Source organism: Sitodiplosis mosellana, unplaced genomic scaffold, assembly GCF_009176505.1.
Source record: "Sitodiplosis mosellana isolate CC-2019 unplaced genomic scaffold, AAFC_SMos_1.0 Smas_scaffold_3, whole genome shotgun sequence".
NCBI lineage: Eukaryota > Metazoa > Arthropoda > Insecta > Diptera > Cecidomyiidae > Sitodiplosis > Sitodiplosis mosellana.
This window is the reverse complement of record NW_022595246.1, coordinates 8,745,056-8,769,239: the sequence shown is the minus strand read 5'-3', so window position 1 is coordinate 8,769,239 and position 24,184 is coordinate 8,745,056. Positions and strand designations below refer to the sequence as shown.

Sequence of the window (24,184 nt, the reverse complement as noted above, 5' to 3'; positions counted from 1 at the left end):
CGCATACCGCATGTAATTATTCTAATTACGAAAGAAAAAAATATATGAATTTTTCGCGCTGCATAGACTTCTGCCAAAAAAACTACGGAAAATTCAATACATTTCTCGTGCGCTCAAAATCTAATTGGCGTCTCGAGTCGAGACTCTCGACAAAGATAATTCCATTCGACGAGATTGAATAATCATCAGTAAAAGTGCATAGAATTTTTTTTTTTATTCAAGGAAATCGTACGCGAGTATTTTGCTACAATTACTGTCAATCAATTGTGAGTGTCCTCAATAGTCATACCACAAATATGACAGGTTTTCTACCAGGAATTACGTCGATGCTCATCTAGAAGCCAATTAACGATTGATTTGTTAAATAAGTTGTTCTTTAATTACGTGCAATTGGAATATGGTTCATGGAATGTGATTAGATCGAACGCATGCGATATTCTGATATATTTTTAGCAAAGCCAAGTGTCATTGCAACAGCAGCAAGTGTTATTATCAATGACCATTTGGACGACCTCAATTCCATCGGTTAGATGCTTTAGATTACCTTCTTCTGTCAGTACATTTGTGTTACACATTGTTATCCAACGGTTTTAATGCTTAAATTACTTCATCGACCATTTTGCATCTTTGAAATTTCATACACATAAAAACGAGCAAAAAAAAACGAAACATAAATTCATGAACAAAATAGAAAATAAAACGAAGAAGAAATACAGTTTTGGTTCCACCTCAGTAACCATTCACTACCTACAGTAAATACCGAATGAAAGGCTATTTGGAATAATCAATGAATGAATGAATAGAAAAAAAACTAACAAAAAAGATTTTCGATCTGTGGGATATACATATGGCGATTCGCCACGGTTTCATTCAACATGTTCAACAAAGGGAAGTCGATCTTTTTCCTATTTACCTACTGATTTACTAATTAATTACTCTGTAAATGAGTAACCAGTCATAAATACACCAATTACAATGCAGCTGATTTTTTCACAGCTGTTGCCCTTTAATGGGCTTTTTTTCTGCTTTGAGGTAATAATGACTTTTTAATTGGCCATCATTTGGATAGAATCGTTCAAAGGTTTCCTTTAAAACAGGATCTGTATGAAGATATGATAATTTTCAGAATTGTGATTCATCAATTGATTATTGTGAATCATCTGATTAGATAAAATTAATTTTATGTCAGCGTTAGCTGATGAATGAATCTAAAATGTCGAATTTTCATTCCAAAGCGTTGATACTTTCAACTTGAAAAGTAGTGAAGAAAAGCCACAAAAGTCAAAAAGGCAATCAAAACTGAAAATATGGATTACTTTCAGTGGTAATTACTTTCACATTCTTGAAGATTGCCGAACCAATTAGAGGTGGCCAAATCTATAATTTCAAGCACCTCAAGCGTTTTCCACTTTCGAAAAGAATTTTCGCTCGTTTCAACTTGCAAATTTTCGAAAAATATGAGTTGGTCAATCGAAAATCAAGCACATGCACAACACTGCATTCCATTGAAATGAATATTCTGTCAAAGTTTGACTTGCCATACTGAACAAAAGTATTTGGTTACGAGATCGTCGACGAGCAGACAGACAGTTATTACATATATATCTATCGATGGTGCTCTTATTTTGTTTGTTTTATATAATCTAAATAATGTGCTTGCAGAAGTCTACATCTCTTGCATCCATATTAAACGGCGTCTTCACGGAATAATGACGATTAAATGGCTGGAAATGTCGTTTGTTCGGTTCAAAATGTGAAAAATGATTTTTTTTTCTTCAAGCAATAGAGATGTGAAATAGTTTTGCAAAGACAGAATAGATTGAAAGAGAGAAAAAACCACTGCCAGCGATTGTATTGGGTAAACAAACATAAAAATGACAAATATGTTGTCTTCGATACACTTTGTTCATTGTGGTGTAGTATGTTGGAGGTTTTGTTTTTCGTTACGCGATTGATGGATCGGCGGTCGACAATTTTATGCGATCGACTTGATTATAGGTTTTGGCACAATGTTATATCTTCTGCTTCAACTCGATGACCAGACCGTATCTAATGTCTATATATAGATGGCATGAATTTGCGACAATTTTTTTTTCTTTTGTTTTGCGCTTCGTTTTATAATCGTAACATAGAATCAAAATAAAAACACATCGATTGAACGGTTTCACTTTCAGTTCAAATCAAAACATTCGATGCGAACTATCGACAATTGTCAACGGATTTAGTTCGAAGTGAATCAAAAGGAATTAAAGTGCATTTATTTGAATATGGTCATGAAATAAGCTAGTCTTCTTGAAAATTCTTTGACCCAAGTTTTCTCTTAATTAAAATTGGTTTTTACCAATAAAAAGGGAAGTTAATATTCAACTCCAAAAGAGATTTATCGATTAAAAAGCGGATTTCAATTTCATTTGTGCGTTAAAATGATTTACAAAAAGGAACTGTTGATTTTAATCTCAATAATAATATCGACGGGTGCGAAAATTTTCTCGCCAATTTCATACGAAGTGGACAAAACGGTGGCGGCCAGTGTTAGAAATGTAAGAAAAGCGGAGCCGTTGAAAGATGCGCGGCAATTAGTGAAAAATGTTGATTTTCCCAAACTTTTCAAAAGTCTACGTCGCAATCATTCGCCTGAAGAGGTGCGAATCGTTGGTACAATTGGATTATTGGCGGGTGCATTGCACGCTGAAGAAGCGATGCGTGAGAATCTCTATCACATGACGGATGATTTACTGGATACGTTCAACAAGTCAACGCCCAAAGAGAATATGCACAAACTGTTGGCCATTGAAGAGACGATAAACCGTGATAAATCGGCCATTTCAATACTGAACGGTATGCTTCGGTATGCTCGAAATGGAACCACTTTGAATGCTCTTGAGAAAGATATGCACCACATTTTGCATGAGGTAAGTCAGTAAACCATTTGCTTCTCTTTTTTTTCATTTCGTTGCTTTACGAAAGCAAAGTGGTTTCGATAACTAATTTCAAAAACTAAAATGACAGAATGAAGCCTCGTCAAAGCGATTACGCAGCAAAAAATTGGCTTTGGGCATAGATGACGAAATTGATGGCCAGAAAAGTGCATCGACCGGAAAGTTAATAACTCGTTCTGGAATGAATTTGAAGTATAGCGTCAAAGAAAAACTGTATGATGTAAGGGAAATGATTGACAATCATGTTGAAAATATACACTCGAGTGTAACGGACAATGTGAAGCAAACCATCAAGTTTGTTCAAAAAATGCAAAAAACCAATGAAAAACTATCGCAGACGAATACGAAGCAAAAAGTTAAATTGGATCCATCGTTGATTCCTGTTCGAAGACTTTGGGATCAAATTGCATCGCCCGAAAATACGGGATCCGATTTTGATGTTGATTTGAATTATCATCAAGAGCCCGGACAGGCTTTTCGCATTGTTGAAATGGCACGGCTCACAAAAGGCGAAGAATTAGTTGTCGTGACATCGAAACCGAAAGCCGTTCTCGTTAACACGAAATTAGATCGTTTCAAAAGACATGACCGACGAAGTGATCCGGTAAATTAATTTTGTTTTTTTTTCCTCCTATAAATCTATTTGCACCTTGGATGCATTCCACACACACATACACCGTTTACTCACGCTCAAGCGTTTTATACACCTTCAACTTGCAAACTCAACCGATTTGTACATTTTTAACCACATCCGCTGAACCAAAAAAAAAATCTTTTATTCTGTGCACCATGCAATTTATTCACGTAATATAAAAACCAAAATAGGATATGTCTTTTGTGGTCGATGTTGATGTTGGTTTTGGTGGCCCAAAAATGAACGACAGACAAGATGATGACGATAAAGATAACGAAATTGATGGTAGCAAAAGTGAAGGCGAAAAAGAAATGAACGAACAAAATGAAGAGGAATTTGATGAAAGTTCTAGCCCATCTGATGAGCCAGGTAATGGAATCAATGAAAGTGATTGAATGAAAAAAAAAGAATTTCTTTGAAAAAATGATTTATTTCCTTTTTAGGTGGTCTTGTTGGTTTGATCACCAACCTAAGTGGGGTATGTAGTCATTTTGAGGTTTAAACCCTTCAAAATTCTCATTGATATCATGTTTTAGGGTGATGAAGGATCAGACGTTGGTGCAGTTTTAGGTAAGTGCTTGTTTTTGTTACTTATTCTCATATACATATTGGTTTTTTGTAATTTTCATTTTGAATTGAACATTTTGATAAAATCACTTGTCTCTTGGCCTTTTTTAGGTGCTCTATCACAAGTCATTACCAATTTGCTTGGTGTAAGTTAAATTTTGCTCAAACTTCTTTCAATGTATTGTATTGATATATCTTGTGAATTAAGAATAAATATCGAAAAAATTCATAGCCTGGAGGTTTGGATATTCCTGGATTAGTTTCCAGTGGATCGGCTTTAGTAGCTAGTCTTCTTGCTGGTGACGAAAATTTCGGAAAAGTTCTCGGAAACATAGTTGGTAATTTGCATTTCAAGGGATTTTCATTTTTAGTTTTTGACTTTTTTTTGCAATGACTTGAACACACTTTTCGACTTTCAGGTTTGGCTATTGATGGTTTCAGCGGCGGAGGTGGAGCGGTAATAAAAATAATTTGTATCAAAATACAATTTTCAATATTTAAGCGATCAAAAACGTATTTGTGATATTTATTTTTAGGCTAACAATGGGCAATTTTTCGGTCAGTTCGTCGGAAAATTCGTATCGGTTCTGAGTGCGGTAAATGAACTGTCTGCAATTTTGAAAAATCAATTCATTTCATGAACAATTTCATTTTAGTACATGTTTCACGAAACTTCATATTTTTTCCTTTGGCTTCATGGTTGAGGTCACAATGTTTATTCATACCACCTATCTGGTATATATCATCTTTGACCATTCTCCAACTTTAAAAAAATCTTCTGCCTCTTTTCACTTCACTTTCATGTATATAAACATCACTTCATTCACACATTTTTCAAGTCGGTTTATATTTGCATTGAATTTGATGGGGCATAAAAATTAAAATTAACAGGATCCCGATGATGATGATGCTCCCATCCGACCGGCTGAGTTTATTGAAAATCTTTATGATGGAATTGGCAAGGGATCCGCTAAACCAGATGAGCGCGAAGGAGCTGGAGAAGAAAATCCAGATGTAATTTCACTTTTATTTGCTCAATATTTCAGTTGCAATTCATTTGCACGGCTTGTAGACTAGGCAAACGGCAAACATGCACGTATTCACATAATAAAATGCAATGCTAAAGGTTGTTGTTTGATATGAAACAGTGTGCAGATAAAGGCGGTGGTTCAGATTCGTCTGGATTTATTCAAGGTTTGTTGTCTGGTCTGATACATGTGATTACGAAGGCATCGGCAGGATCATCAGCAGGCTTATCACAGGGATCAATACAAGGAGTGACTGGTTTATCGGGCGGCTCTTCGTCCGGTTCGTCCGGTTCATCATCTGGTTCATCGTCAGGAAAAGGCGACGCGGCAGCAGAAAAAAGGTAGACGTCTGATGTAATCTCTGATAGACATCAAAATGGAAAAAATGCAATTTTGGCACCATTTTTCAAAATTTAAAAAAAAAAATTCGCCATTGAAATAATCATCATCCATAATATTCACACACCACAAAAAAAATCACATTCACACAACTGATATCAGATCATCCAAGGTGATTTTTACTATAAAAAAAATACATAAAGTACTTTATTCCAAAGTCAAAATTTAGTAGCAATTGTTAGTGCGAATAAATCGCATCGTTTAAGTTGCGACAATCATTTGTACAAACGATTTAAGTTCAAATATAAAAAAAATTGAAAACTAAATTAAATCAACATCTATGAAATTTCATTGAAATGATCGAAACGCCCGAAAAAGAAGATTTTCAGAAATCGGTAACATGGTCATGCAGTTCAATTAACTGGGTTGGATGTGATAGCAAGCTTAAGTAAAAACAGAATTGATCGTTCTACATAATCATGATACAATTTGAAAGAGAAAAAACCACTTCCAGCGATTGTATTAGGTAAACAAACATAAAAATGACAAATACGTCGTCTTTGATACACTTTGTTCATTGTGGTGTAGTATTTTGGAAATTTTTTTGTTACGTGATTGACGAATCGGCGGTCGACAATTCCATGCAATCGACTTGATTATAGGTTTTGGCACAATGTTATATCTTCTGCTTTAACTCGATGACCAGACCGTATCTATGTCTATATACATACATCGCATGAATTTGCGAAAAAAAAAAATTCTTGTTCTGCGCTTTACTTACATTCCAACCACATTTTGTCTTCCTCCTCGATCGGTGGTGTTTGATGTTGTCACTGCAATTCGTTTTATAATCATAACATAGAATCAAAATATAAATCCCTTAGTTTGAAGTGAATAAAAAGAAATTAAGGTGCGTTAAAGTGTACTTATTCGAATAAAGTCATGAAATAAGCTAGTCTTCGTTAAAAGTTCTTTGACCAAGCCCATTCGCTTGGAATTTGACAACTGATATTGAGTACAAACTCCACCTGTATAATTTAAGGCTAATGACAATACAATCAAGTAAACTCTCCGTTCTCTCAAACGTCATACTGAAGTGTAACATACAGAAATGGAGAATTCGCATTCGATTATGCAGGGGGCACCATCGTCACTCCATTCCCAAACAAATACTTAGTAATATAGACCGCATTTGGCCATTTCAATACTGAACGGTATGCTTCGGTATGCTCGAAATGGAACCACTTTGGATGCACTTGAGAAAGATATGCAGCACATTTTGCATGAGGTAAGTCGGTAGTCGATTCGCTTGTTTTTTTTTTTTTTTCGTTGCTTTACAACCTTTTATGCACCTTCAACTTGCAAACTCAACCGATTTGTACATATTTATCCACATCCACTCAGTGGACTCCACTGGAACAAACAAAATCTTTTATTCCGTGCACCATGCAAATTATTCACGTAACATAAAAACCAAAATAGGATATGTCTTTTGTGGTCGATGTTGATGTTGGTTTCGGTGGCCCAAAAATGAGCGACAGACAAGATGATGACGATAAAGATAACGAAATTGATGGTAGCAAAAGTGAAGGCGAAAAAGAAATGAACGAACAAAATGAAGAGGAATTTGATGAAAGTTCTAGCCCATCTGATGAGCCAGGTAATGGAATCAATGAAAGTGATTGAATGAAAAAAAAAAAGAATTTCTTCGAAAATAATTTGTTTCCTTTTTAAGTGGTCTTGTTGGTTCGATCACCAACCTGAGTGGAGTATTTAATCAGTTTAAAGTTTAAAATGTTCGAAATTTTCATTGATTCAATATTTTAGGGTGATGGAGAATCAGACGTTGGTGCAGTTTTAGGTAAGTGCTTGTTTTTGTTACTTCTTTCTCATATTGATCTTTTGTAATTTTCATTTCGAATTGAACATTTTTATTAAATCACTTGTCTCTTTGCCTTTTTTAAGTGCTCTATCACAATTCATTACCAATTTGCTTGATGTGAGTTAAATCTTGGTCAAACTTTTTTACAGTATTGTATTTACAGGTGGGCAAATTCGCTAGTATATACTCTCATACTCAAAGAGTATCTATGAGTACGAGAGTATGTCGAGACATACTCATTTTCCGTTTGTATGGGAGTAGGAGTAAGAGTATGAATTATACTCTCTTACTCCGCCCACCTGTAATTGTATTGATAAATCTTGTGAATTAAGAGTAAATATAGAGACATTTCATAGCCTGGAGGTTTGGATATTCCTGGATTCGTTTCCAGTGGATCGGCTTTAGTGGCTAGCCTTCTCGCTGGTGGCGAAAATTTTGAAAAAGTTCTCGGAAAAATAGTTGGTAATTTGCATTTAAAAAGATTTTCATTTTTAGTTTTTGACATTTTTGTGCGTTTCAATTTATTTAAGCGATCAAAAACGTATTTATGATATTTATTTTTAGGCTAACAATGGGCAATTATTGGGTCAGCTCCTCGGAAAATTCATAGCGGTTTTGAGTGCGGTAAATGAACTGTTGAAAAACCAATTCATTTCATAACCAATTTCATTTTGGTGCACAAATTTTTTTCACGAAATTTCATGTGTTTTCTTCATTTCATTTTTGGCCTCATGGTTGAGGCTGCAATGCTCATTTGAACCATCTATCTGTGATATATATTTTGAACTCTCTTCAACTTTAAACCAATATTTCGCCTTTTTCACTTCACACTCATGTACATAAACACATTTTTCATGTCGGTTTACATTTGCAGTAATATTTGATTGGGGATGAAAATTAAAATTAACAGGATCCCGATGATGATGATGATGCTCCCATCCGACCGGCTGAATTTATTGAAAATCTTTATGATGGAATTGGGAAGGGATCCGCTAAACCAGATGAGCGCGAGCGAGCTGAAGAAGAAGAAAATCCAGATGTAATTTCACTTTTATTTGTCCAATATTTCAGTTGTAATTTATTCGTACAGCTTGTAGTCTAGGCAAACTGCAAACATGCACGTATTCACATAGTAAAATGCAATGCTAAAGATTGTTGTTTGATATGAAACAGTGTTCAGATAAAATAGGTGGTTCAGGTTCAGCTGGATTTATTCATGGTATATTGTCCGGTCTGATAAGTTCAATTACGAGGGCGTTGGTAGGATCATCAGCGGGCTTATCACAAGGAGCGATATCAGGGGTGATTGGTTTGGCGGGCGGCTTATCACAGGCAGCGATACAAGGAGTGACTGGTGTAGCGGGCGGCTCTTCGTCCGGTTCAACGGGTTCATCATCCGGTCCATCATAAGGAAAAATGTAGACGGCTGATTTAATCTCCGATAAACATCAAAAATACATAGGTCAGTGCGAATAAATCGCATCGTTTAAGTTGTGACAATCATTTGTACAAACGATTAAAGTTCAAATATAAAAAAATAATTGAAAACCAAATTAAATCAACATCTATGAAATTTCATTGAAATGATCGCAAAAAAGAAGATTCTTAAAAATTGACAATATGGTCATGCAGTTTGATTAACTGGGTTGCATGCGATAGGTAAGCGTAAGTAAAAAAAAAAGAATTGATCATTTCAAATAATCATGATCCGAATACATGAAATCACAATGATCTGATGGCTCATGCATGTTTTGGTTGGGAATTTACGCATGATGTACATATGATGTGTAATATTTGAGTCACCTGTTTATGTCTTGCGATGTAGTACAAGTCAATCCGGTGGGGCGTTTCATATCATTCGATCCAACGGTGCAGTTGGAACGTCATTAAAATAAGAAAAGAAATTTCTTGCGTCAGTTCTTCATTGTTGATGTGTATTCGCTTCGGAGAAATTGTGTATTGCCTTCCATTGCCCCAACACACGTCGTGTACGGTGTGACGTCGATGAATTGCTGATAGCATTACAAAACGATGCGTTGATTGTGTGCAATCGCGCATCAGTATTCCATGGATGTATTGCTCCACGCGCCACAAATATTTACCCATCGTTTCTTTGTGGCCGAACGGTATAAAAGAGAAAGAAGAAATGTATGTTACTCATAAAACATACACACCGCACACACACATACCTACCTATACACTCAAATGAATGGAAATCGACGAAAAAAAAAACGCTCTCAAATTGATTGACAATAGTTGACAGTCGCGCATCGGATTATTTGAATCGTTCACAAGTTTCGAGCCGCGAATGAATCGGTATTGTTTTGTGTGTGCATCACGGGCTTATGAAAATAGTATCAATTCGGCGTTCGTTTCAAGAGACTTAGTTAATGATCTTTTGAGCAATCGGTTGTTAAGTGTGAGCTTATTTTGTGAGTCTGCGTATGTGTGTGTGTGACTCTTTGATTAATGTGTCAAATTGCGTGAATAATCCGTTTTAATTAAGCTGTTTGTATTCCGATTGTGTTCATCTCTCGTTGACATTGGCCAATATTTAAGGTAAGTTTCTAAAGCATCATCCACTTGCATAAGACATCATAAGAAGTGATAATTTATGAGGTGCGTCCATGCCGCTTTTGAGATTAGGCTGTTATAAAGGTGAAACAGTGAATTCTACCATTTTATTGCCATCATTTTTGATTTCACTGCACATTGCAGATGAATGCACTGCTGCTCTGTTCAAACAAGAACTGCAACAATTGATGACGGATATAAGCTTAAAAACAGATGAAGTGACTTGAATTTCCCCAATTAGTCTCAACTGAATGCAAACAGTGATTTTTTCCCAAACAAAAACCATCAACAAATAAACTTTCGTATGCAATCAACGTCTGTTCGTCACACATCCGAAGCACATCCATTTATTAGATTATATTCTGTCCATTTTTTGTCATTCAAATGAGCCATTTGTGTGCTTGTCTGCTTGGCATATACTGTGCACTCATTGTACATGTTTTTTCTTCTTCTTCTTTCAAGTTGCCATTCAAAGAGGCAAATCTTCTTGAGACACTGTTGCCATAGTTGCATTCCTTTGGTCGATGAGTTTCAATGCAATCACATGCCATTCGATGATTATTGCCTCATTTCTAAAACCTTACCTACTTTAAGCTCTCTCGACTCACATTCGAAAACTTGACAGTGCTGCAGCAACGGCAGCAGCAGCAGCGGCAGCAGCGGCATCAGCAGCCACTTCATCTTGTTGAATGAAGTTGAATCTTGAGTTTTTTTTTTCACAAATTGATACTACATTGTTACTATACGGGTATCGCACACGCGCGCAACCGCGAAACGTGATTGGTGATCATGCTGGACAAAAGAAGACAGATGAATACCTTTCACATGTCTGACGGTTTTGATTGTGTGCCACTTTGTGATCAAGCTTGATGCTTAAACATTTGAAAGGTTTCCGAATTTTTAAGCATATTACAACAATGTTTCTACTTCTTGCCCAACTAACGATCGGTTTGTGTCACTTTCTATTCGAATGCGATAAATGTTGGGAAAAAGTTGTTGTTGTGGTTTTTTTTCATCTCTCTGTTTTACGATGTTAATTTCGATTTTCGACTGGGAATGTCATATTGATCACATTTGCATGCGCTCGGAAATTAGGTGTAAAAAGCCGATTTTGATGACTTATTGGAAACTTTCGCCCTCATTTCGTCATACATCGCTTAAGATTTTTACACTTTTTATTTTCCTCTTGGAATGACTGAACCCAATGGTGAGATTAATAGAAGCATTTCGGAATGTTAACCTCTGTCAAAAGGTGTTTTGAGGTGGTGTTTTTCACTTTTGTCTCAATTTGTCGTGGCCCGTTGATGTCGATGAAGTTACATTGATTTTAATTATGGTTTCTGTTTAATTATGGTAATTAATCAAGCTGCCGCTTACAAAGCTTAAGAAAATAGAAACGAGAGGCAAAAATATGGAAAATCTTTTTCGTGAGAATGACATAAGCGGTGCAATATGGGTGTTATAGTAATGTCAACGCTTCGAAAAAAATTTGCGCGGCTCGAGTAATTAAATACGTCTTAAGAATGGAGCGAGCGAGTAAGCGAGATGGAAATACGGGGAGAACGTGAACTTGGCGTGAATGTAAATTTGTGCGACGGAAAAATCATATTCATTCAACCCGGAGATTTGTTAATGCTGAATAGAATCGAAATGTGTTTTCTTTTATTCCACCAGATTTAAACAAAAGAATAATTGCTTACGACGTTCGCATGCTTGACTTTGCGTGACGCGAATTTCACGAATATTTTGCTGCTGCTGCATGCATACAATTTTCTGTAGTCATTCAACATCATTTTCCACTGACAAAGCTACAACCAGAAATAATCAAGATACTTTATATATGTACGCCTAAATGCCATTGGATTGTGTGTGCCGGGGGAGGCATAAAAATTCAACGTTAATCGCAACGCAATGCGTCGATATATTCTTGAACATTTGACTTGTTCGGCCGTTGATTTGAGTCATTATTTGAGGCAATTACATAATCAGTATAAATGTGTATGATAAGAGCACAAAAGCCAGCAGCAGCTCATAAATCTACCATCTCATTTGCTACCAAAAGCTGACGTTTTTTTCTCAATTTTACTCGAAAAAAAAAACGCGAAATGCTAAATTGTAATTAAAGCTCCTTGACCGAAATTTATGACTATACTCGTTTGGGTTTCATTTGGCCATTATGCCATGGCGACACTGTGTGTGTGTGTACCTGCGCGGCGTGCAATCCAACACTCAAAATTGGCAGCTGTAAAAATTGGACAGTCGTAAAACAAAAGACGTTAAAAGGTCTCTTGCATTACTTTAACGGTCAAAACTGGATAACAAACCAACGAGAGGGAATAAAAAAAAATAACTGTACATTTAATGAGCACCAATACTGCACACGTTAAATGTCCACTTCATATGGATTGCAGTAATTGTAATCTATGATCAGTCGAGTGCAAGTTACCGTTTATTCTGACACAAAAAGACAGAAAAATCGTTGATAATGAACCAAACGAAACGGACAGAAGAGGAAAAGCAACAAAACAAAACAGATCTATGCAAAACTGTTGCAATAAACAATGCAAATTAAATGTTGTTGTGCCGCGTTGAAAGTCAAAGTGATTTTCATATTTGGCCGGGCGATAATTTGTTGTGGTCATGCAATTCGGTTGCGGCATTTTGTTTTATTCGCATGCAGAGTGTGAATGACTTATTGGCAGCCGTTACCTTTTGAACAGTCCGATTCTGATGTATGTTCTGTGCACCGTACTGATCCAATTTAACCGAATCATATGATTATAATGACGCCAAAACACTTCAATATGTATCAATTCGACGGAGTTTAAATTGGTCATGGTCCTTTTTTCGAATCAGGGCAACGAAAGTTGTTCAGAAAGTTTCGCTCGCCATTAATTACCTGCTATGGGAAAATCCGTTCATAACACCCAAATCGGATACAAATGATTAATAAAAAATTACTTAACAATTGCTAAAAATAGACGGGAATGGGATATCAAATACAGATTTTTTGACTTCGATTCAACACTTTCAAATGTTTTATTTTTACCTCATGTAATAAATACCCACCAAGATCATGTTATAACTTCATTTATGAAAATACCACTCAATTGCAGAATCCACCGAATGAAAATACATGCAAAAACACTTAATTCATCGAGGGAGGTGCAATATAATTCTTTTTTTCTCTTTCATTATATGATAATAACATATTCTTAAGAATTTCGTCGGAAAAACTGCGAAAAGTAACGTGTTGGCCCCGGTAAATTGTTACACGAAGCCAACGAAAAGCGTGTACTCATTGAATAGAAACACGTATGCTTTGTTCTCATCTATCAAATAGCAAATCTGACTAATCACATTTTATACATGGTGCAACTAGAATTTATGCACTTTTATTCGGCAAGCAGCCGTTCATTTGATATGCGTCGCGAGAACATGTTGTACTCGAGCACAATTACTTCTCACTCGCGATACCATTGCGTGTTTGAAAGCGAAAACAAACGTGGAAATGTGTATATTGTACTTGTGAAAAACATCAGAATTAATTAAGTTATTTTGAAGCAAATTGCAACTGGTGAGACATGATGATATTTTGGAATCTGTTGGAAAATGCATTTTGAATTGGAAAAAGTCACATTTTTAATTTATAGACTCATATTTTGATTCATTTTTTTTGGCATTTTTGATTCATTCGTTATTTCAAAGCGGTTCAATGTCCTAACCTTTAATAGTTTCAATTTTTTTCGCTTTTTTTTATAAACAAACACTGATATTGTCTAATGTGTTCAGGCCTTATATTTTGCTTTGATATGATACTTCTGTCGGAATCCTCTATTTTTCCACTACTCCAAGCCAATGAATACCAAATGAAATGAAATTATCACTAAATATTTTTCCGCTGATGATAATGCGTTCGGCTTTTGGATGCAGGTCATCGATCTGTGGAATTCTCTCAACATTCTTGACTATTTGTCAATTGAATTATTCATTTACGATGTGATTGCATATTACAAGTGGTTCTTTTCGTTGTAACGAAAATCGCTGATGGAAATGGCAAACAGAATCTACTGGCATTTCGCAAATGAAATAAAAAACCACACACCCGAATGGAAAAAAAATGTTGAGCACATTATGAACGGAGAAAAAAAAACCAAACGACATTGACATTATTTTGGTCAACTTAAAAGTGGCTGGCTGGTCACTGTTACGGATTTTGTGAGGTGCGTACGCGTCGTGTTATAGATACGGATTGATCCGTTGATCTTTGTTGCATGCATTTTTCTCTCTTTCACTCTCAAAATTCGCTCAAGTCTGTACGCTCGAATGAACGTGATGGCAAATAGCTTCATCGAACAATGAAAATGCATATTGAAAATCACCTGTTTAGCAAGTTACAGGTCAAAGCAATGCTGAATGGAAAAAAAAGTCAGTCAATCAGCCAGCTGAACTAAGCAATTAGGATTGATCTTGTTTATGTTTATGTTTATCGCTTGCATTTGCGGTTGTTGTTGTTGTCGTTTTTCTGTTGTGCTGTTGCGAAAGTCATCCGTCAGAGAGTCACGAACGTTTTCATTGCAAAATATTCAATTTTTGCTTTTGTTTGTTCTCGTCTGCACACATCGAACAGAGAGATAGCGAGATAATACAAAAAAAACAACGAAAATGTATTCAAATTGAAAAAAAATTCCAAATTCATAATCGCTGGCAGTGTACATTGTACAAGCTAATGAATATGATGCGATACAGATTTGGAATTATGTAGATTAAAAATGAAGCCTAAAAAAAATTAACATACACAAACATTTTCAAATGTCGAAAAAAGAGCATGCATTCGGTAAACAAGAGGGAATATGAGTCAAGAGAGGCGACCAAACATGTGTTTTAAGATTGCTGAGCATCTCAGCATTTCGTAAGGCACGGATATATCCGAGCGTATCGACGACGCATACTGTATAATACAGTGGCGTGTGTTGCTACGTGCAGCCGCAACGATTCGACCGAAGTGTGTTCAGTTGATGTGGCTGCACGCAGCAACAACATACACATTCTGGTCGAGTCGTTGCGGTTGCGCGTAGCAACGCACGCCACTGTATGCTTCGTCGATATGCTCGGATATATCCGTGCCTTACGAAATGCTGAGATGCTCAGCAATCTTAAAACACATGTTTGGAGGCGACACAAAGTGGAAAAGAAAATGAAAGAAATCAACACGTCGAAACAACAAACAACATTGATTGCTGTGCATTTGACCGACCGTCATCGAAAAATGGATGAGTAATGTGATGGCGGTTTGTCATGTCAAACATATCATCGGGTCAGAGCATGAAACTATTATCTAAGTACATTTATCAAGCAAGCGCGTACAGAAAGAAGCAGCGATTTTCAACCTTTTGACCTTGTAACGAGTGTGGCTGCAATTGAAAATTAGTCGAGCTCTTCAGTCAAAATGAATCAAATCTTCAAGAGATGGGGGACGTTTATTCAATTTCAGACGTAAAAAAAAGCCCATGACCATTTGATGTCACATTGACATGATTTCATGCAAGAAATGTGTAACCAACAGATTTTTCGATTATAATTGTCGCGTCGGCCATTGAATTTATCTCTTTCTTTCAAAGCAATTGAATTGCACATGAAGAAAATTTGGCCGAATTCAGCGCAAGACAAAAACGAAGAATATGTGCATGACAATAATAAATGTGATGACACTTGCGCGATGCTGATGACGATATCGATATTATGCAAAGACCACCACTTCGCACAAAGATCACGAGTGAGATGTAACCTGCTCTCTCAGGCATCCGGCTCTAGGAATAGCCGCTGCCGCCAACGAAAACAACAGAAAAAAGAAGAAGAAGGAAAAAAATTCATTAAAATATTATGTAATTCTTAATCGATTTCATTTTTATTGACATCTTTTTGTTCGTGTGGAAGTCAAACAGAGCGAAAAAAGAGTGGCCATGTTTGAGTGCGCGCGCACAACGTACATTCATTATTACGCGAGAGCTGAAAGAGTAAAAAATGGTTCCGAAATAAGATTTACACGAGAAAAAAAAATATCAACAACAAGTGGCGAACATAAGAAATGGAGAGAAATTGGAAAGAGGAAGCAACGAAAGCTTATTTACTCTCCGATGAGTTTTTTTTGTTTGTTAAATCAGAGATGTGGTGCAAAGAGCGTATCGCATAATCATTTAAATCTTTTTCGACGGAGAGCGAAAAAGAGAGAAGTAGAGAAGCAATCACCGCTTATTTATTCGGGTTTTTGTCGTTGATTTCATAATCGATTAACTGAAGAAATTTCATAAATTATTCTCTCTATTGTTGATGGAAGCAGTAACTTACTAATGCCGAATAGATATGTGTATGGATGTGAGTATGAGCACGCATCTCACGAAATGGACGAAAATTGTCGTATTATAATATTTTGGGTCACGGTGCTATTAATTTTAGCTTCAATTCGCATCACAGGCTGCACGACCGGCGATAACAACTTATGAACCAAATGGAATGATTAGTCATCAGTGAACTTGCTAAACTTCTTCTCCCTTTTTTCTTCACTCGTTTTCTGATTATTATGCGAACGAAAAGAAATTACGCATGCTTTCAGCGATTGATTTAATCTATTTAGAGTCTTTTTCTTGCGCTGTCAAAACATTAGATAACCTCGGCTTACGCGACATTTTTCGGGCGCAAATTCGTCTCTCTCACTCTCTCTCATGCGCGCGCGCTTAGAAGTGGAAATAATCGTAAATCATGTTTCATTTTTCTACTCTTGCTTCTACAAAACCACAGAAAAAAATGGAATGCGTAAGCCACGCAGATGAAAATGCGTACGCCATTACATGAATGCCAATAAAATTGTGATTAAAATCACCGCATCATAAAAACTAAGATGCAAGAACTTAATAATTTGTTGAAGGTTGACACGCATTTTATGTGGTCATTCAATTAGACCAATCGCATTAAAAATGATTGACCAATCGCGAGTGAGTGCAATGATAAACGCCGGTTGTTTGTGTTTTATTAGACGTTTCTTACATTGTAAACAATGGTAATCAATTGGCTTTGCGGTTAGAACATAAACAAAAAGTATCATCTATGCAGGCAACAACAGTCAGGTTTGATGATTTCGTAAAAGCATTTGCTATTTATGGCCAAATCTCGAAATAATCATATACGTATATATACATATTTTCTTATGTATTTCCATTGGTACACAACCAACCGATACAATCTCTTGTAAACGAGACTTTTTGATCATGGCGCTTGTATGCGAGATGCGATTCGTTTGAATGTCTTCGTTCGACGTCAACGACAACAACATCGAATGTGTAATCGCTCGTCATGGGTAGCTCAGCAGTAGCAGCAATTCGATCTCTCGAGACGAGCATCGCGCAGCTCGCACACACATCGGCATTGTCTTATCTGACCCAAATTGTGTGGCACATGTTGAAAGAGTGAGCAAAGTAGTGTGTTGCATTGAAGAAACGATTCGAAATCAAGCGATTTATAGAAGTGCTCAAAGAATACTTTCAGTTTCAGTTATCCCAATCGTTTGCACGGATTCGGACCTATTTTGACAACGTAAGAACTCGACACGCTGTGTGGTTTTTTTTGTTGAAAAATTTAATAAACTTCTTGAAAAAGAGACGAACTCACTCATTTTAATTCGAACGGCGAGATTGAATTTCAAGTGAAAGGCGACAAAATATTATTTTCAAGTTTGGATTTTTTTTTTCGGCCGTTTCGTTTGTTTGTCCGTTCAAAAGAGAGAAAAAAATCGACGAAGAATTAAGGAATGAGCATAAAGAATCGAGTTCATACAGGCCTGTGTGCATACTCTCAATTTTACCCCACCTGTTATCACTTAACCACCACAATCCGTTGAGAAGAGCGTGTGCTTCAACTTCAACCAAACTCAATCGCGTGTGTTTATATTATTTCACTAAATCCAACGTCCAAATTCGTTCAAAATACCTTCTGCTGTTGCTTTGGTCGTTTTATTTTTGCTCTCCGAAAAAACAAACACCACGAAAACCACAACTTCATTTGTATACGGACAGACGTCAAAAATTGATATGTTGTTGTGCGTTTTTTTTTCTCGTTTCACGGTGGTGCAATGCAATACACATGCAAACCAATGACTCGACAACAGCACAGTCGAAATAACCGACATAAGTCTTGAATGCCTGGCCAATGCAAAGCATATGGATTGTGATGGTGTTGACGCGGTGCTCTGCAAAAATCGCGGCTAAACCCAAAACCAAACACGCCGTTAACACAAACTCTCTCTCTCTCTCTTGCATAGTCCGATTCTCTCTCAGTCAGTCAGTCAGTTGTATATGGCAACATTTCTTGGCGTTTCGATTTTCGAATTCAGTTAGTGTTCGTTACTCATCGCTGTGTGAATGTACGCACACGCGCCGATTCGACTCATTTTCAAACCACGAAAAATTCATTTCTCGTTACATATATTTTTATATTTTCATTCGTTCGTTTGACTTCCTCAAATTTTTATTTTTACGGTAAAAAAAGTTCATTTTTTTCGTCGTCTTCTTCTTCTTCTTTGTGTGCAATTCTTCAAAGCCACACACATAAATTGTTGTTGAATGTTATAGTTGTGCAGGTTGAGTGCAAAATTGTTCGTTCAAAAAGCTGAAACTTTGGCGTGCGTAAAACTGACAAATCAATGTATTCATGCAATCGTACTTGGCATTTCTTTTGTTGTAGCGAGAAAAAAAAACATACATAAATAAAATGCAATTGGCTCTCGTGTGTGCTATTTGTTATATTCTTCTCTCTTGCTCTCTCGGCGAGCACATAATTTTACGGCTTGCATTTGCATTCTCAGTTGACGTTCCAATCAGTCAGTCAGTGTGCTTGAGCACTTGAACATCATTTCACGGGTCACGAAAATTCAGAAAAAAAACGTTGCGCCGCCAACAAGGCACACAAGTAAAAAATCTCTCGCACAAACCATTCACTGGATGCATTCAACTTTACCTCTTTTTCAAATTTAAACCACTATAATTTTTTTGCATATTATTTCAACTTCTCTCATATTGCTGGCCTGACCTAATCATCCATTAAACTTTTTTTTCTTGTTTATTTATATGTTAATTAACCGCATTTCGTGTGTGGTGTTTTTTCTTCTTCTTTTTTCTGCTTTTTTTTTCTCTTACAGATTTATATTCAAATTATATAGCTGAACAAATATAGATAAACAAAAATGCAGACCATATCGTGGAAATGCTTAGCTTTAATTGCCATCGCGCTGTGCTCACTTGCTATGGCTGTGCCAGTGCCCCAAGAATCAGAAGATTCACCCAATCCTGTTGTTGACCTAGTGAGTATTTTATGCCATTTTCATTTGACTTTTCGCGACTTGTTGTTTTTGAGACATTTTCCATCGTTATTTTTTGTTCGGTCTACCTTGCCGAAGGGGTATCTACACAAAGTAATGAAGATTTGTTTGTTATAACGTGCGAGTTCGCGCGCCCGTCTTTGTTACTCAAATAATTCCTGAGTATATTGTTGCGATCTGTATTTTGAAGGGTGTTCGTCGTTTTAATTTAAGCACGCAGCAGGTTTTTGTTGGAGGCAACTAAAACCGCACCAAGCAACAACAACAACATAAAAAACACCGCTGTGCGAAAGTGAAAGACCGTATATGTATCAATTGTCATTGGAATCATGGCTTTGTATGGCCGATAGAGCGAAATTATCAACGCGAACAAAAAAACCACAACCTTGAGTTCAAAATGTCAGCCAATTTTTTCACTCTCACTAACTCACTCTCCCGCACGCGCGCGCTGTATTTTGAATAATTGCGCTAAATTTGTTACAGTTATCTGAAGTGTTTTTTCTCTTCTTCTTCGTCTCTTCTCACAGTAGAAGAAAACTTATGATTTTACTATCAAACGGAAACGAACTTTGGTTGTGGTGCGATGAGGAAAGCCACTTTTCGAATTACGATTTTGCAAAAAAAAGAACCAGTTTTCGGGCAAAGTGAGCGCAACGCGAGCGTTCGCTCGTTCAGTTCGCCGCTCACATGGTCATCAATGCAGTAATCATCATACATAACAAATAAGTCACACGAATGGAGCGCGCGCGAGTAAGTGAGCGATCGCGATCGCACAAGCGACGAATGTAACGGCTTTTCTCTCTCTCTCCTTCTCTTGGAAGGTGCGATTTTTACAATCGATCTCGTTCATTACGCAATATGGCATTTATGCAGCAGCTACGTACATGACGATTGACAACGGCATTTACTCTATAGACGTTGGATAAAGTGAAAAACAAAGCGTCACATCCATTTGGGTGGCTGCTCCTGCTGCTTTGTTATGCATTTACTCTTTCTATTTCGTGTGAGTGTATGTGTGTGTGTGTATGACACCTTCGCAAATTTACCATTTCTTTTGAACGAAGCATAACAGTTCAATGGAAAGCCATTCAAGCTGCATGACGATCATTTCAAAACACATGACAATTTTAATGATTTTGATGTACTTCAGCCGCAAATGACGTCAATCGACCTTGACAACAACGGTCGCTAGGTGAATGTTTTAGCCTGATAGGCGATCGATAGACAGTCTAAGGACTTGACAGAATTCGAATAGGGGCTTCAAAAAACACATCTCATCAAATATTCTTTTCGAAATTGATTCTCTTCTGAGAACTCACTTTCAAATCCATGTTCGACCCAAAACATTACGGTTATTTAACGAATCACTAACTGGTGCTTTACTGGTGTAATTTTTGTGCAAACTTCAAAAAACATACGGCAAACGCGCGGTAACGTTTATGTAAACTCCAACCATATTGTTTAGTATTATATGTACATTGTACATATAAATCGCTTTTTTTCATCATTTTGTATTTGCAATTCGTTGGATTTTTGCATTTCGTTCATGTTTTAATGACTTTTCCAAATGATTTACGAACACAAAAGAAATTACGAAGAGTGACCGCAACAGAGAGAGGGAGAGAGTGAGAGAGAGAGCGAGAGAGAAGCACAATCATATGTGTTTATATGTAGAAAATGAACGTTTTCAAGCCTAAGAAGTTAGTAGTCTGTAACGTAATAAGCGTTATTATCGGTATCAGTATGTGTCGATGGCGGCCTACTTAATCGCGTAAATCATTTGGTAGCTTAGCACCCCGCCAAAAATTACGCCAAATGCAAAGCAAAGCCATTCATGTTATGCTAAAGGTGCGACTGCACATAAAATATTCACCACGTGATTTACGGTTTTTTTTTGCATTACTGTTATTGGACAAAAAGATGGAATTGAAGCATTTGAAAGCAAAAGTATTTGCTCAAAAATTACGAATACTCAGTCAAAGTAAGGCTAGCAGTTAATGCAGAGAGAAAGTCATTTCGACTCCAAGTGAATGGAAACTTCTGGAAGCAAATTGAGATTCAACTTGAATCATTCGAGTTACAATTTCATTTCGATGATAAGACTCTATTTGCTCAAATAGCAACCGAAAAAAAAATTGAACCTTTGGTGACTTTGAACTAACGTCGCATTTCGATTTGATTTGTTGTTTAGAACACGTCAGTTCATGTTCATTATCAAGTTCATGGAAAGATTCTGATAATTTCTTTTTGACTGTCTCAAAAATGTCGTTTGAATTTCAAATTTAGGAACATTTTTCGTCATTTCTTATCACGGCATTTGTGTGTTTTTATCATTTTTTCAGGAGGGCGTCCAGGTCGAGAAAGATCTTACAAAGCGAGCTTTCGGTCCAGACGTTGGTTTCGGAATCAAAAATGCCATTCTTGGCTACGTATTTGGTGTAAGTTGAATTTTTTTTTCTAGTTTGATTAGATTTAAAATAACAGTGTCATTCATCGCATTTCAACAACAAACGATATGGCCGTGTTAATCATAACAAAAACACATTATGACTCAAAAAATGTATGCTTGAACTCTAATGTCGCTGGGGGCATCTAAAACAAACAATAATCACCACTAATTATTGATGCAGTGAAGGAAGACTTCGATGTAACAAAAACGAAACAAGCTCATTTTAAAAAAAACGTTTGCTCGTTGTTATTGTTGTTGTAAACACTTCCAAATATAACATGTACGCCTAATACCATGAATTTAATGCAAATGGCCTTTAACATGGCAGGAAAATTTGCAATTTTAATTTTTTCTTCTGCCATTTTAAATGCATCCAAATTATCTTTATCTGCCTTCTATGAATAGGAGATTTGTTTGCTATTTCTTCTGTCCTAGCGATTTTTGATTTTTAATTAGTGCTTTGAAAAAAAAGAAGCGTGGTGGTGGTTTAGACAAAAATAGGAGATGAAGTCAAAAGTAGGAAAAGCATTCACAACTTGTTTAAATCAATAGATTTCAGTTTACTTTCGGTCAGGAACGTTTTGGTCATATTCAATTAACGAAATTATTATTTGCAGCAAAAAAAAAACGTAGTTCATTGCCATGTAGCGCAGTTGCGATTTAAATTCACATAAGCACAAACAAAAAAGTATTCAAAATCAGCACAAGCACACATCGTAGTATAATCGGCAATTTGACTGGAGTTGAACGCGCTTGAAAGCAAAAAAAAAATACAATTCGAAGAAAAACCCGAAACCGATTGATGACGAAACTTTAACAGAATAAAGCCAATTCATTATTGTTATTACTGAAAACCGCTTTAACCTTACCATCTTTGTTACAGCCATTCGATGTTATGCGTTTGATTCGAACTTTTGCATATTTATCCACATTTTATTTCGCATTAAAAAAACGGTTCAAAACCATTCAACACAATTGTGATTGCCTTACGTGTGTGTTTTTCATTTCACATACATTTCGAGATGCTTCATGATTTATGTTCAAACTCATTTATTTAAATAGCAATTACAAACAACAACACACACACACACACAAAAACCATATTGATTAAGGAAAAAAAACCAATTTCATTTTCTATTTGATTGTTCGTTTTGCACATGTGTGAACTTATAGAAAATCGATGGTATTCTCGACGCTAAAACGCAAGCATTGAATGCATTTGACGCAACAAATGCTGCGAAAAATGCTGCAGCCGGTATAACTCCACCAGTACCAATCACCTCACTTCAACAATTGTTGTCAGCCGTCATCCAACCGAAAATTGCGGCCATCACCGCGAAATTTGGCGCTCTTAGCGGCAGTTCAGCCGGTGGTCTGGGTGGATTGAGCGGAGGTTCTAGCGGCGGCGGTAATGTACCAGTTCCATCACCCGACTCAGACGATGCAACCGATGATCATGCTGATTTGAGCGATGATGGTGCTGTAGTTGCTTCAGGTGGCTCAGGAAACATAATTTCATCATTCTTGAAACTCTCTGGTCCAATTTTGTCATCATCATCAGCCGGTGCCAAGGGCGGTCAATTAGTTCCAGTCGACGATAATGAAGAATAAAACCTCATTTTTGATTCGTATTTTGTTTAAAACTACAGCAGGAAGAATGATTTCAATACGAAATGCCAAAATTTTGTTCATTTGTTTTTTTTTTTTTTTTTGATCAAAAAAAGAAATTTTGTACGTTAATTTTTTTGTATGTTAATTTATAAAAGAGATAAAAAAAAAACCATTTCAAATATTCGGAAGCAAGTCGATCAAAATTGTATGCCGCGTTGAAAATCGATTTGTAAATATATCTGTGTCTAGCGTTAGTTCTAATTTAAATATAAACTTTAGGCCTCTCACACACCCGAATCAATGAGGAAATTTATCTCGGAACTGTTTCAGAATGAAATGAATGACAGCATACAAAAAAAATGCAAAATATTTCAACGGTAGATGATTGTTGTAATCTGCTCAACTTAGCAAAGAATTTACTTGTACTGTATAGGAACTATTGTGACGGAATATAATAAGAATTAGTTGACCCTCTGATGAGATATACGATTTTTATTTTGTAAATAAGCTATAAACGAAAGAAAAGAAATTGTGTTAAATAAAAATTGGAACTATTGGACCATACACATTGATGAGACGGACGAAATGCTAAACAGTTGTGTTTTGCAATTTTATTTTGACCTTTTTCTAGAATTAGTATCTCTCCCTTGTACATTTTCTCTGTTTGCTCCCCTATAAATCCTTTTAACTACACTAATCATTTAATACACACCCCATTGACCTTGCTACTCTTATCAAGTTCATTTTGAAACACGCTTCATACACAGCATAGACTGAAGTAATGTTGTTAA

The 24,184-nt window shown here is 36.4% G+C and overlaps 2 protein-coding genes and 2 long non-coding RNA genes across 7 annotated transcripts; all 4 read left to right on the top strand.

The window, feature by feature from the left end:
• The first annotated feature begins 2,324 nt into the window (after positions 1-2,324).
• On the top strand, positions 2,325-4,075 carry LOC129565823 (uncharacterized). The gene is made up of 4 exons (XM_055441062.1): positions 2,325-2,912; positions 3,010-3,543; positions 3,765-3,942; positions 4,017-4,075. The coding sequence occupies exons 1-4, from the start codon at positions 2,424-2,426 to the stop codon at positions 4,073-4,075; spliced, it is 1,260 nt and encodes a 419-aa protein (XP_055297037.1). The 5' UTR covers positions 2,325-2,423.
• A 33-nt stretch (positions 4,076-4,108) lies between these two features.
• Positions 4,109-4,480, top strand: LOC129566228 (uncharacterized). Its single transcript, XR_008687719.1, has 3 exons — positions 4,109-4,143; positions 4,252-4,286; positions 4,373-4,480. It is a non-coding gene; the product is annotated as an uncharacterized LOC129566228 (long non-coding RNA).
• A 78-nt stretch (positions 4,481-4,558) lies between these two features.
• Positions 4,559-5,737, top strand: LOC129566227 (uncharacterized). The gene is made up of 4 exons (XR_008687718.1): positions 4,559-4,597; positions 4,677-4,736; positions 5,032-5,154; positions 5,289-5,737. It is a non-coding gene; the product is annotated as an uncharacterized LOC129566227 (long non-coding RNA).
• A 3,962-nt stretch (positions 5,738-9,699) lies between these two features.
• On the top strand, positions 9,700-23,986 carry LOC129566225 (uncharacterized). Of its 4 annotated transcripts, none has more exons than XM_055441974.1 (4): positions 9,700-9,948; positions 19,154-19,315; positions 21,676-21,771; positions 22,956-23,986. In XM_055441974.1, the coding sequence occupies exons 2-4, from the start codon at positions 19,199-19,201 to the stop codon at positions 23,391-23,393; spliced, it is 651 nt and encodes a 216-aa protein (XP_055297949.1). In that variant the 5' UTR covers positions 9,700-9,948; positions 19,154-19,198; the 3' UTR covers positions 23,394-23,986. The 4 variants fall into 4 exon arrangements, with proteins under 4 accessions (XP_055297949.1, XP_055297946.1, XP_055297947.1 ...); XM_055441971.1 differs by lacking the exon at positions 9,700-9,948 and adding an exon at positions 17,422-17,553; XM_055441972.1 differs by lacking the exon at positions 9,700-9,948 and adding an exon at positions 18,337-18,494.
• The last annotated feature ends 198 nt before the right edge of the window (positions 23,987-24,184 follow it).

Bases quoted from the DNA above. Each gene is read 5' to 3' on its own strand.
- LOC129565823 (XM_055441062.1), top strand. From the start codon at position 2,424: ATGATTTACAAAAAGGAACTGTTGATTTTAATCTCAATAATAATATCG. The intron at 3,544-3,764 runs GTAAATTAATTT...AAACCAAAATAG, and splicing joins ATGACCGACGAAGTGATCCG to GATATGTCTTTTGTGGTCGA. The intron at 3,943-4,016 runs GTAATGGAATCA...TTTCCTTTTTAG, and splicing joins TAGCCCATCTGATGAGCCAG to GTGGTCTTGTTGGTTTGATC.
- LOC129566225 (XM_055441974.1), top strand. From the start codon at position 19,199: ATGCAGACCATATCGTGGAAATGCTTAGCTTTAATTGCCATCGCGCTG. The intron at 19,316-21,675 runs GTGAGTATTTTA...TCATTTTTTCAG, and splicing joins CCAATCCTGTTGTTGACCTA to GAGGGCGTCCAGGTCGAGAA. The intron at 21,772-22,955 runs GTAAGTTGAATT...GTGAACTTATAG, and splicing joins TTCTTGGCTACGTATTTGGT to AAAATCGATGGTATTCTCGA.